The sequence below is a fragment of the Symphalangus syndactylus genome, chromosome 12, assembly GCF_028878055.3.
Source record: "Symphalangus syndactylus isolate Jambi chromosome 12, NHGRI_mSymSyn1-v2.1_pri, whole genome shotgun sequence".
Classification (NCBI taxonomy): domain Eukaryota; kingdom Metazoa; phylum Chordata; class Mammalia; order Primates; family Hylobatidae; genus Symphalangus; species Symphalangus syndactylus.
This window is the reverse complement of record NC_072441.2, coordinates 88,426,595-88,439,622: the sequence shown is the minus strand read 5'-3', so window position 1 is coordinate 88,439,622 and position 13,028 is coordinate 88,426,595. Positions and strand designations below refer to the sequence as shown.

The following is a 13,028-nucleotide window of genomic DNA, read 5'->3' as shown; positions in this document are numbered from 1 at the left end:
CACACATATGTACACACATTATACACACATGCACACATATTTATACACACGTACACACATATACACACATATATATATTTATACACACACACACTCACATATGTATGTATATATATATACATGTGTGTGTGCGTGATGCCTCAGCATAATGTTTAACACCATGGCTGAAATTTATTAAGCTTTAGCTAATAATTATAATTATTTTAGTTTCCTTTTTTCATTTTTATTGCTCTTATAATAAACAAATACTTTTGTTTAAGAGATTCAAGTAATAAAGTGTACAGACAAAATGTAAATGCTCCCTCAGTCACCACCCCCACCATTTTTCTAGCTATTGAAAACCATTGTGGGCAGAGCACGGTGGCTCATGCCTGTAATCCCAGCACTTTGGGAGGCCAAGGCAGGTGGATCACTTGAGGTCAGGAGTTTGAGACCAGCCTAGCCAACATGGCAAAACCTCACCTCTACTAAAAATACAAAAATTAGCCGGACATGGCGTGTGCTACTCAGGAGGCTGAGGCAGGAGAATCGCTTGAACCTGGGAGGTGAAGGTTGCAGTGAGCTGAGATCGTGCCACTGCACTCCATCCTGAGTGACGGAGCAAAACTCCGTCTCAAAAAAAAAAAAAAAAAAATGTAAGTAATTTTGAAAAAAGTCCCTTTTGTATACATTTTGCACCTAAATATATATACATATATACACTTTCTCCCCATGAGTATACTTGTATGTATATATAAACATATATGTATGTTTCTGCAGTTTGTTTTTTTCATGTTACAGTGTGGGAGATTTTTCTGTGTTGGACCATAAAAGCTACCTTGTTGTTAACCATGAGAGAAATATCATAGCATTGGTGTACCACAGTTTATTTAACCTTTACCTTATTGATAGATATCTAGATTGTTTATTGTCTTGTTTGTCTTAAAGATTATTATAACAAATCTTGGTCGGGTGCAGTGGCTCATGCCTGTAACCCCAGCACTTTGGGAGGCTGAGCTGGGTGGATCACTTGAGGTCAGGAGTTTGAGACCAGCCTGGCCAACATGGTGAAACCTCGTCTCTACTGAAAATACAAAAATTAGCCGTGTGTGGTGGCACGTGCCTATAATCCCAGCTGCTCAGGAGGCTGAGAATTGCTTGAGCCCAGGAGGTGGAGGTTGCAGTGAGCTGAGATCATGCCACTGTACTCCAGCCTGGGTGACAGAGCAAGACTGTCTCAAAAAAAAAAAAAAAATTATTATAACAGATCTTATGGTCAGTACCAGTATTGAGTAAGGGATAGCAATGATTTACATAGGACATAAGTAAAATATAAATTAATTTGGGGACTATAACACGAAGGCTGATTATTACTAGACTTTTATTTTTGGAGAGCTAAGTCCAGAAAAAGCTGTTTGGATAGTAGAAGAATTTCTACAACTGCTTAAAAGATAGAAATGTTTTAGGCTTGGGGAAAAGATATGTTGCTTGTTTATATAACCTTCAAGAGAACAAAGATTGGGAGATTTATGCTGGAAATGGAACAAGCCTAAATGACAAGGGTTCTCCCTTCTAGTACTAGCTTTGTAGTTATCTGACTTGGAGGAAATCATTTAATCTTTTGAACTACATGATGTTTGTTATTTCCAGTTCTAAAGTTCCAGGGTTCTGTAATGGTAATGGAAGATTAGCAAGTTTTTCATAGGGAAGAGCAAAAAAGCAAAAAATGATAATAAGTTTATTTAATATGCTGTGTTAAAGAGTTGTGAAACAGAATGAGATCTTATCCTGTGGATCAGGTTCAGAGGGAAACTACTGTTAGGCCACCAGGAATTGAATCTGGTTCAAGTAATGAATAGAGCGAATGACTTTGGCAGATTATTGAATTTAGAATGAAATTATATAGGCAGAAAGTCTGGCTGAGAGTTAACCATGAATCAGAACATAAGCAATGATAGGTGGGATAGAATCTGGGTACAAGGAGAAAATGAAGAGTAAAGGAGGCCCAAATCTAGATTTGAGTAATAAAGACAGTGAGTCTTTAAAGTTTTTGTTGTAAGGGTTAAAGTAGTATTACAGGCTGGCATGGGGTGAAAAGCTGAACATCTGCTTATGTCAGAGGCATTTTTTTTTTTTTTGAGGTGGAGTCTCACTCTTTCGCTCAGGCTGGAGTACAGTGGCATGATCTTGTCAGAGGCATTTTTGTGTGAAGTTGGCATAAGGGAGATTTTCTTTTGTATATATGTGATGATAGCCAAGTCTCTGAAAGCTAATGAAATTGACTAACATCTTAGGAAAAGAGTTTGATTTGAAACTGTGGATGGAATATTCCTTTAGCCAGTGGAAGCCAGTTTGAGGTATTCTTCAAAGAAATCCTTTGGTCTCACCTGTAATTATTTTTCCCTTTTTGCTAGGACATACTTGCTCATTAGTTTTAAGGCAAAATTTGGTGAATTTGTTTAATGTTTCCTCTAATGTGAACATTTTTTCCTCCTATTGCCATGATAATCATTTTTATAGCACCTCTGCATGTCCCCTGCAGAGCTCAAGGTACTCTGCATTTACCTATCAGGAGGGAGAAATGTTTGTTTTATGGGATTAAGTTGAGGCATGGAAAGATTGAGCTCTTCGTCAGGATTACATAACTGTGGAACCAGTACTTCATAATCTATTCCTTAGTTTCTTCATTTTGCTTCCACATGGTGACTTTTGTATTTGTTTGACCTTGTCCTTCTGAAATTTCAAATTGCTAAGGAAATGAGATGGTCCTGTGGGAACGAACAGCATCAGCTCCTACTCTCTTTCCCTGTCTAAAACTCATATTAGAGCAGTCTCTTAGCTAGTTTTGTCCCTGAAGCTGTTATTCTTTTGACATGTTTCCTGCCTTGTGTTTTTGAGGTGTGTGGGGGACACCATTAGGGGATGGAGGTTTCCCCTAATGACATTCATTTTCAGTGCCCTCTGTATTTTTTTTTTTGTTTTTAATTTTAAAATAAATAGAGATGGGAGCTCACTATGTTGCCTAGGCTGGTCTTGAATTCCTGGGCTCAAACGATCCTCCCACCTCAGCCTCCCAAAGTGCTGGGATTATGAGCCACTGCACCTGGTCCTCTGTATTCATTTCATGAAAAGCTGCAGAGATATTAAGTAAAATCTCTCCACTTTGCCTAGAGCAGTTCTAGGCTGAAGTGACTTTGGCTATGCAGAAAGGATGCTAAAATCATTTCTTTACAAAGAAACTTGTTGTCATGGTTATATTTCTTTCTGTTTCCATAGCATCAGAAATAAATAAAACCTTAGACTTAAAAACAAAAACTAAAGCCAAGCCTCTTCCTATAGTTTCTTGAAGTCTTTCCTTTCCTGTAAATTTATCAATCTTCATTATGTCATATTTGACTAATTGAATGCTTAGATCTGAGAAGAATATTCATCATGCCACCCTTAACCTGGAACAAATTATGGCTGTTTTAGACAGATTCTTCTGTATTTCTTCAGTGAAAAATTTATCAGTTTTCAGTGTGCATATTTTAAGCTGGGTTTTTTATTTTTTTACTTTTTGAGTCAGGGTTTCACTCTGTCACCTAAGCAAGAGGTACAGTGGCAAGACCATGGCTCACTGCAGCCTCAACTTTCTGGGCTCAAGGAATCCTCACACCTCAGCCTCCTGAGCAGCTGGGACTATAGGTGCATGCCACCACACTGGCTAATTTTTTATAACAAATTTTTTTTTTTTTTTTTTTGAGACAGTGTCTCCCTCTGCCACCGAGGCTGGAGTGCAGTGGCACGATCTTGGTCCACTGGAACCTCTGCCTCCTGGATTCAAGCAGTTCTTCTGCCTCAGCCTCCCGAGTAGCTGGGATTACAGGTGCATGCCACCATGCCCGGCTAATTTTTGTATTTTTGGTAGAGACGGGGTTTCACCATGTCGTCCAGGCTGATCTTGAACTCCTGACCTCGTGATCCACCCGCCTCAGCTTCCCAAAGTGCTGGGATTACAGGCGTGAGCCACCGCACCCGGCTTTTTATAATAATTTTTTATAGAGATGGGGTCTTGCCATGTTGCCCAGGGTGGTCTTGAGCTCCTAGCCTCAATTGTTCCTCCCAAAGTGCTGGGATTATAGGCATGAGCCAGTGCCTGGCTTAAGTTGGGTTTTAAGTGACTTTTTTTTTTGAGACCATCTTGCTCCGTTGCGCAGGCTGGAGTACCGTGGCATGATCTCTGCTCACTGCAACCTCTACCTCCCAGGCTCAAGTGATTCTCCTCCCTCAGCCTCCTGAGTAGCTGGGATTGTCCTGAGTAGCTGGGATTGTCCTGAGTAGCTGGGATTATAGGCATGCGCCACCACGCCTGGCTAAGTGTTGTATTTTCAGTAGAGATGGGGTCTCGCCATGTTGGCCAGGCTGGTCTCAAACTCTTGGCCTCAAGTGACCCGCCCGCCTCGGTCTCCCAAAGTGTAGGGATTACAGGCATGAGCCACCATACCTGGCCATAAGTTACATTTTAATGGAATCTGAGAGATAGTCTCTGACCTTAAGGTCTTTTTTAGCCTACTGTTTCTGGGATTCTTCTTCCACTTCTCTCCTTGTTCCCAGGTGATAGGGAAGATGTATTTATAAATAAAGGGTAGGAAGGTATCTGTAGTATTGTCTGATAGATAACTGGCTGTTATTGTGTTGGACTCCAGCTAAACTGAGGCTTCCTGAAGAGTGGTACATTCATATACCTTTAGTTTATACTTCTTAAGGAACACTAGAAAGTGACTTCACTACATGTTTTTTTTCCCCAATCCCCAAAGTCCCATTTAATAAATGTATGTGCATTTTTCCTGTTGTTACGTACAAAACAAACAGAGAAGACACAACACTTCTTTCTTTCCAAATGAGAATCTCTTTGGTTTCTTATTAGCCATGTTACTCTCTTGGCTCTCCTTTGCCATGACCATCTGGATCTTTTGGAGTATATAACTTTCTGTGCTTTTCTACTCTTAAAGGAAACTGGTGGTGACAAAAGAGAAAGAGAAGAAAGTGGGGCTGTATACGATCTATGTGAATCCTGCCAATACCCACCAGTTTGCAGTGGGTGGACGAGATCAGTTTGTAAGGTGAGTTTGTGGCTCTTTTGTGTGTTTGACAGTTTATAAGACTGATGCATTGTATACTACCAGGTGCTCCTTTATGGAGAGTTATGAATTTTCTAGGAATCCATTAACTATTATCTTGAATTTTTTACCATTTTCCAAAAATCTTACATGCCTTTGGAGATGTTCTGTTCTCTAATGTAACAGTCTCTGAGGGTGACTTTACATATTTTAGAGATTATCAAGTTTTAAAGAAGTTAGATGATGGTCAGGTGCAGTGGCTCACACCTGTAATCTCAGCACTTTGGGAGGTGAGGCAGGTGGATCACCTAAGGTCAGGAGTTTGGGATCAGCCTGGCCAACATGGCAAAACTCTGTCTCTTAAAAAAAAAATACAAAAATTAGCCAGGCATGATGGTGCGTGCCTGTAGTCCCAGCTACTCAAGAGGCTGAGGCAGGAGGATCACTTGAGCTCAGGAGTCAGAGGTTGCAATGAGCCAAGATTGTGCCACTGCACTCCAGCCTGAATGACAGAGTGAGACTCTGTCTCAAAAAAGAAAAGAAGTTAGATGAATTGACCAAGGTCCTCACATGGCAGCTAAGCCATAAATTTAGGTTTACCAGCAAGTGCTATATTAGTAAATAATCTTCTACCTTTTTCATATATAAATAAACATGCACTAGAAATTTTAAATACTGGTTTTCAATTCAGAAATAGTTTGACTTGGGAGCACTCAGTGTGAACTGAGAGTTTTTTGGCTCTCACTGTCCTGAGCTACCACTTTTTTTTATCCATAGTGATATCTTTGTTACCGTGAACACCTTCTGTTAACACTGGCTCTTGAGACATGACCTAAGGAAAACAGACACTGTGGATTCAGTCTCCATCTGTATTAGTTAATTTCCTCTGACCCTTAGTAATAAGCTGTATCCATCCCTATCCAGTTGGTATTTTAACTATGTTTCTTTGGGCTCATCAGTTTGAAAGGAGAGAGAGGGACAAGATCACTAAAAAAATGAGTGACTTTTTGCTTTCCTAATAGTAAGTGAAAAGCATCATCTTCCTTTTGAAATGAGAGCACATTTTATAGCTGTATTTCCAGATTCATTTTATTAGTAAGAATCATGGGGAATAGGGTAAATTTTTAGAAAATACATGAGATGACTTTGCCTTGTTCAAGAATCCTGGACAGAACCTTGTTTCTCTCTTCTTCTCCTATTCCCATGCCTTCAAAATTCGTTTCCTCCAGTCACCAACAGTCCTTAAATGTGTAGCCATAGATTTTTTTTTTTTTTTTTTTTTAGACAGAGTTTCGCTCTTATTACCCATGCTGGAGTGCAATGATGCAATCTTGGCTTACTGCAACCTCCGCTTCCCAGGTTCAAGTGATTCTCCTGCCTCAGCCTCCCAAGTAGCTGGGATTACAGGCGCACGCCACCATGCCTGGCTAATCTTTTGTATTTTTAATAGAACCGAGGTTTCACCATGTTAGCCAGGCTAGTCTCGAACTCCTGACTTCAGGTGATCTGCCCGCCTTGGCCTCCCAAAGTGCTGGGATTGCAGGCGTGAGCCACTGTGCCTGGCCGATTTTTTTTATTTTGGGATAAGAAGCTGTTGATCAAAAAGGGTTGTAGTTTGTACAGATTTTCAGTTGCTACCTCCTCCAAGTTGAGCATTCACCAAAATTTCGAGTTGGAAGTTCCTACTTAGAGCTCCAGATTACTTGAAAAGTCTGTGTCTCTAACAGATTCCACCACTAGGACCAAGATGTTTGGAGGGGAATGTAGTAGTTTGCTGTATTGAGAACTGTATTCATATGTGTGTATGTATTCATATGATATGTATATCATATTGCCTTAACCCAACGCTGATACTTTCCCAGGGTTAGAGTAAGGCTTAGAGTTTTAGCATTTCAACACAAGGAGAAATACTCAAATCTTCTGTCTCTTATCAGCCTCAATATCCTCTATTGGCTATTTAGTTGGCAGAAGTTATGTGAAGATTTTTGTTTTTTTTTTTGAGACAGAGTCTCACTTTGTTGCCCAGGCTGGAGTGTAGTGGCTCGATCTCGGCTCACTGCAACCTCTGCCTCCCGGGTTCAAGTGATTCTCATGCCTCAGCCTCCCAAGTAGCTGGGATTATAGGCATGTGCCACCTTGACTGGCTATTTTTGTATTTTTAGTAGAGATACGGTTTTGCCATGTTGGCCAGGCTGGTCTCGAACTGTCTTCAAGTGATCCACCCACCTCGGCCTCTCAAAAGTGCTGGGATTAACAGTTGTGAGCCACCGCGCCTGGCTATATGAAGATTTTGAGGCACACTGATCCTACACAAGCAGGTAGCCCTTTCAGCACTCCAGCTCTTCTCTGACATTAGGTTATACTTAACTTCTCTGGCACCTCTCCTGTGCAGCCAACTGAATGTTTTGAGGTTTCTCCTTTCTTATTCTTCCTTTGAAAGAACCCAAACAGCTCATCTTCTGGTATAAATTTGAAAACATTTTTGCTGAATATTATATATCATAACATCATTAACTTTCACTCCTAGCCTAAAGGAATTACTTTAAGGGAATACAGAGAAATAGCTTAGTCATCCTCAAGGCTTTTGCCTCATTAATACTGAATTTGAGTTTAGGGTTATTAAAAAGTATTTAAGGGAAGCTCTGGGGAGACATGCTTTTTGGCCTGTGGCCAAAAAAAAAAAAGTATGCAAGTAGAGGAGGTATAAGTGTGAGTCCCTACTACACCTGCTAAGCTAAGCTAATTCCTGCTTAGTTTAGTTTTAAGAATTTATAGGAGTAAAGAAAGAGAGAATATATCAGATGAATCCTTCAGTGGTAAATTTGGCTGACATGAAAATTTATTGCTAAAGGATTAAGTATAGGCCCTGATTGATGAAGCACAGTCAGTAAATCATCTCTTCATTCCCCAGTTCTTAAGCCAACATCAGCAACACTGAGAGAACATTAGATTAAAGGCAGGTACAGAAGAAAGACTTAGGGTAACAAGTTAGTGGGTGCCTGAAGGCATGTGGGAAGAGATGTGGTAAAGGTGTGGAGAGGATGCTAAAACTATTCCTTACGTGACTTAAAATGTCAAGGGGCTTGGTGTGGTGGCTCATGACTATAAAACTAGAGCACTTTGGAAGGCCAAAGCTGGAGAATAGCTTGAGGTCAGGAGTTCAAGGCCAACTTGGGCAATATAGCAAGACTATGTCTCTACCAAAAAAAAAAAAAATTAAGAAAAAATTTTAATTTTTTAATTAATTAAATATCTCTAGGTGTGGTGGTATGCCCCTGTAGTCCCAACTACTTGGGAGGCAGAGGAGGATCTCTTGAGTGCAAGAGTTTGGGGCTGCAGTGAGCTGTGATTACACCACTGCACTCCGTCCTGGATGACAGAGTGAGACCCTGTCTCAAAAAAAATAACTAAAAGTAAAATATAAACTATCAAGGGCCTATCATATGTTCAGAAAGTAGTAGGAAAGTTTGTATTAATCTTTCTATGCTTACTGTCTATCACAGGGCTTGACAAAGTATACTGCTTGTTTTTATAAATAAAGTTTTATTGGAACACAGCCATGGCCTTCCTTTACATGTTGTTTATGACCACTTTCATGCTACAATGGCAGAATTCAATAGTTTTTATAGAGATTAGATGGTTTGCCAGTTTACCAGCTTAAAACATTTACTGTCTTGTCCTTTAAGAAAAAGTTTGCCAAATTCTATTCTAGCATCATATGTAGAATATAGTAGGTTATTAATAAACACTTAGTTGGGGTGTAGTGGCTTATACCTGTAATCCCAGCACTTTGGGAGGCCAAGGCAGGAGAATCTTTTTTTTTTTTTTTTTTTTTTTTTTTTTTTTGAGACGGAGTCTCACTCTGTCACCCAGGCTGGAGTGCAATGGCGCAGTCTCGGCTCACTGCAAGCTCTGCCTCCCGGGTTCACGCCATTCTCCTGTCTCAGCCTCTCCAAGTAGCTGGGACTACAGGCACCCGCCACCACGCCCGGCTAATTTTTTGTATTTTTTTTTTAGTAGAGATGGGTTTCACCATGGTCTCGATCTCCTGACCTCGTGGTCCGCCCGCCTCGGCCTCCCAAAGTGCTGGGATTACAAGCGTGAGCCACCGCACCCGGCAGGAGAATCTTTTGAGGCCAGGAGTTTGAGACCAAACTGGGCAGATGCTGTCTCCACCAAAAAGTAAAAATATTAGCCCAGCATGGTGGTGTGTGCCTGTAGTCCCAGCTACTTGGGAGGTTGAGGTGGGAGGATCATGTGAGCTGGGGATGTCAAGGCTTAAGTCATCAGTAACCTAATGCCAAAGCAAACAAGGTACTTTTCAAGTCTTTTTCTCTACTCTTGACATTATTACTCCTTCCCTGAAACACCTTCTCTCTTTGATGTCCAACCACTCCTCAGTATTGTTCATGGGTGTGTCTTCCTTTCTCCACCCATTAAATGCTGATGTTCTCCAGTAGCTCAGTCTTCAGCTCTCATCTTACTCTATACCAGGGAATTTTAACTTGAAGTACAATATTCTGTGAACCTCCAGAAAGTGTGCTTATGTGCATTTTTCTGGGGAGAAGGGACTAGAGTTTTCATTGTATTCCAAAAGAGGCCAGAGATTCTAAAGGGGGAAGAGAAAATCCTCTCTGTATTTTCCCTTGGAGATCTAATTCCATTACCAATGCTTTAACTACCACCTTACACATGGATATATGACTTACATCTGTGTCTGCAGACCACACTTATTCTGAACTCTAGACTTACACCTACTTAACAAATGGATATAATTAACTGATGACTTCAGCCAGAGAAGTCTCAGTGGTGAGTTGAGGACCAAAACCAGATTAGGATGGACTGAGAAGTGAATAGGAAGTAAGGAAGTGGAAATATTGAATGTTGATTGTTCTTTTCAGTAGTGTAACTGTAAGGGGAAGGAGAAAAAAAAGCAATAGTAGGAAAGGACAGTCAGCAGAAGGATTTTTAGAAAGTGGCCAGCTGGTGATGAGGAAGAGGTTGAGAAATTAGATAATCATCAAACAAGGTCCCTGGAAGGATGAAATGAAGAGCATTTTTCAAGAGATTGGCTCTGAGATTGGAGGAGACTGGGTAAGGACAGATACTGGATCTGTCTTGTTCCTCACTGTATTTCTAGCACCTAGCATAATATTTGACACATAATATGTGTGTCCTAAATATTTGAGTTTAAAGCTTGGATTAGAGAGAGGAAGGAAGGTGAAGGTGTAGTGTGTTTGATAAGAGTGAGGAAAGGAGAGGATATGGTTGGTAGTTTTTAATAATTATTGTGGGGTATGAGAGGGAGAACAGGCCAAATAAAGTTTCAAGGAGGGATTACAGACCCATTGACTTACATTAAGCATGGTTTCTGCCCGTGAGTAACCTTTTTCGGTAGGTAATGTACATGTAAAAAGCTCCATACTAATGTTAGTTGTTTCAGTGAAAATTAGCAGTACATGATATAAAACTTGAGGAGAGAGATAAACCACTTCAAACTGACAGAATTGAGGATTGCCAGTTAAAATGGGAAGTATGTGGATGAAGGATTTAGGGTTTGCCTGGCCAACGTGATGAAACTCTGTCTCTACTAAAAATACAAAAATTAGCCGGGTGTGGTGATGTGTGCCTGTAGTCCCAGCTACTTAGGAGGCTGAGGCAAGAGAATCGCTTGAACCCATGAGGTGGAGGTTGCAGTGAGCTGGGGACATGCCACTGCACTACAGCCTGGGTGACAGAGCAGGACCCCGACTCAAACAAACAAACAAAAGATTTAGGTTTGGAAATGGCTTGGAAAAGGGATGCCCTTTAAGGAAGAGCACAAACCAGAAGCTTGGTTTGGAAAATGTTGTTTATCTGCATCCAGCTGGCAGTTTCCTGCCACTACATCAAATTGCAGCTCTTCAAGGGATTTGTTTGTACATTTTTACATTTTCATTGCTTTTCCAACTGTAGGATTTATGACCAGAGGAAAATTGATGAGAATGAGAACAATGGAGTACTCAAGAAGTTCTGTCCTCATCACCTGGTAAGATTCATGAAGGGCCAGTTGCTCCAGGCTTCCCTGACTCAACCCCAAGGCTGCACCTGAACTTGTTGGTATGGTGGGAAGAGCTTGGACTTCCAAGTCAGTCATCTGGATTTGAATCCTGGCTTTACCACTTACCAGCTTTGTGATCTTGACAGTCACTTCACTTCTGATAGCCTCAGTTTTTTAATTGACAAAATAGAAATAAAAATAACTGCCTTGCACCTTGATGGTGAGGCCTAATGAGACAGTGTACATAAAATGGCTAGCACACGGATGACAACCAAAAGAAAGCCCCAAGATGCTACCCCCTGAGGTGGTCATGTTTCATCAGTTGTACTCCTGTCTCTGTCTGTCTTTCTCAAATCTCTGGGAGAAGATATAGGGGAGTTTGAAGGAAAAGCTGTTTCCTGAAGATGGTATAACAAATGGGGGGGTGGGGCATCAGTCAGTATCTGCTCCTTATTGCAGGTGAACAGTGAGTCCAAAGCAAACATCACCTGTCTTGTGTACAGCCACGACGGCACAGGTACGTGAGCAGGGCCCAGCTCCTAGGCTGGCATGCCCCCTCTGTCTAGGGAGCTGCTGAGCCAGTGAGGTATGTGCCCTCCAGTGCTCACCACTGTGCTATAGCTCCAAGTAGAGCAGCTGGGGAGTAACTGCTGATGGTGAGCACATAGCGGGAGGATACAGCAGATGACCCTTGGAGTTGCCAGGTACCATTTGCAGAATGCTGCAGATGATATTTGGCAGGGCCTGTCCTGAAGCCCAGGTTGCTTGCCTGAGCAGGTTCTTATGCCTTTGACTCATTCCTGAGTTAATGGGTGTGATCTTTTTGAGCATTCTGCTGCCCCTGGGTTGGCAGTGTGTTCTTAGTCTACCCTGTACAGTCGGACTTGCCTGGTGTTCCAAATAAGATGGGTGCTACACCTGGGTATTTGGAGGGGGCACTACTGGCAAGAAGCCCCACCCCAACCCCCACCTCCTGGTCCCTGCTTTTTTCAGCCTTTGCCTTCACTGCTATGTTCTTGTTCTTGGCAGAGCTCCTGGCCAGTTACAATGATGAAGACATTTACCTCTTCAACTCCTCTCACAGTGATGGGGCCCAGTATGTTAAGAGATACAAGGGCCACAGAAATAATGCCACAGGTGAGACTGTCTTCCTAGGTTTCTTTGGCCCAAGGCTATTGGCTTTGGAGAACCACAGTGTCTTACTCAGGTTATACAAATAGAAACTACCTGCCTGTGTTGCCATGGGCACTGAGAGGTTATCCTGAATTGGGCTGGAGTTTTCATGTTTTCTCCACTATGCTAGAGGAGAAAGCGCTCAAGAGCATCTCTTGCCACTCCAATAATGTTGCTTCTAATTGGTTTGGACATAAGGAGACTAGACTAACTGTTTTTAAGATTTCAGGCAACTTCAAAATAAGCACAAATGCCTTGTTAGGGAGTCAGAAAAAGCCCTCTTTAGTCAGTGGTCCTGAATTGCTTAAAATAGGGAGTGACCTTATACTTCTAGGAGGGAGTAAACGATTATTTTAGATGAGGCAGAAGAGGAGGAATGGTGGTAGTAACTAGCCCAAGATTGGCCTGTTTTGTTCCATGTCTGTGGTTCCCAAACTTTGGGGCATATTGAAATCATCTGATGTTTTTTGTTTTGTTTTGTGTTTATGAGACGGGATCTCACTCTGTTGTCCAGGCTGGAGCGCAGTGGTGCAATTGTGGCTCACTGCAGCCTTGACCTCCCAGGCACCGCAGCCCCAAGCTCCCGGGCTCAGGTGATCTTCCCACTTCAGCCTCCGGAGTAACTGGGACTACAGGTGCATACTTCTACACCTGGCTAATTTTTGTATTTTCTGTGGAGATGGGGTTCCACCATGTTGCCCAACCATGCTGGTTGGGCATAGGTTCCACCATGCTGG

The 13,028-nt window shown here is 41.8% G+C and overlaps 1 protein-coding gene across 18 annotated transcripts in view; it reads left to right on the top strand.

Moving 5' to 3' along the window:
- Positions 1 to 13,028, top strand: part of DCAF8 (DDB1 and CUL4 associated factor 8) — a 48,411-nt gene that overhangs the window by 27,059 nt on the left and 8,324 nt on the right. For all 18 annotated transcript variants that reach the window (XM_063626980.1, XM_063626971.1, XM_063626979.1 and 15 more), the window contains 4 exons: positions 4,971 to 5,081; positions 11,034 to 11,106; positions 11,578 to 11,635; positions 12,148 to 12,255. In XM_063626980.1, coding sequence (XP_063483050.1) covers positions 4,971 to 5,081; positions 11,034 to 11,106; positions 11,578 to 11,635; positions 12,148 to 12,255 — 350 coding nt within the window. The remainder of the gene's footprint in view (positions 1 to 4,970; positions 5,082 to 11,033; positions 11,107 to 11,577; positions 11,636 to 12,147; positions 12,256 to 13,028) is intronic.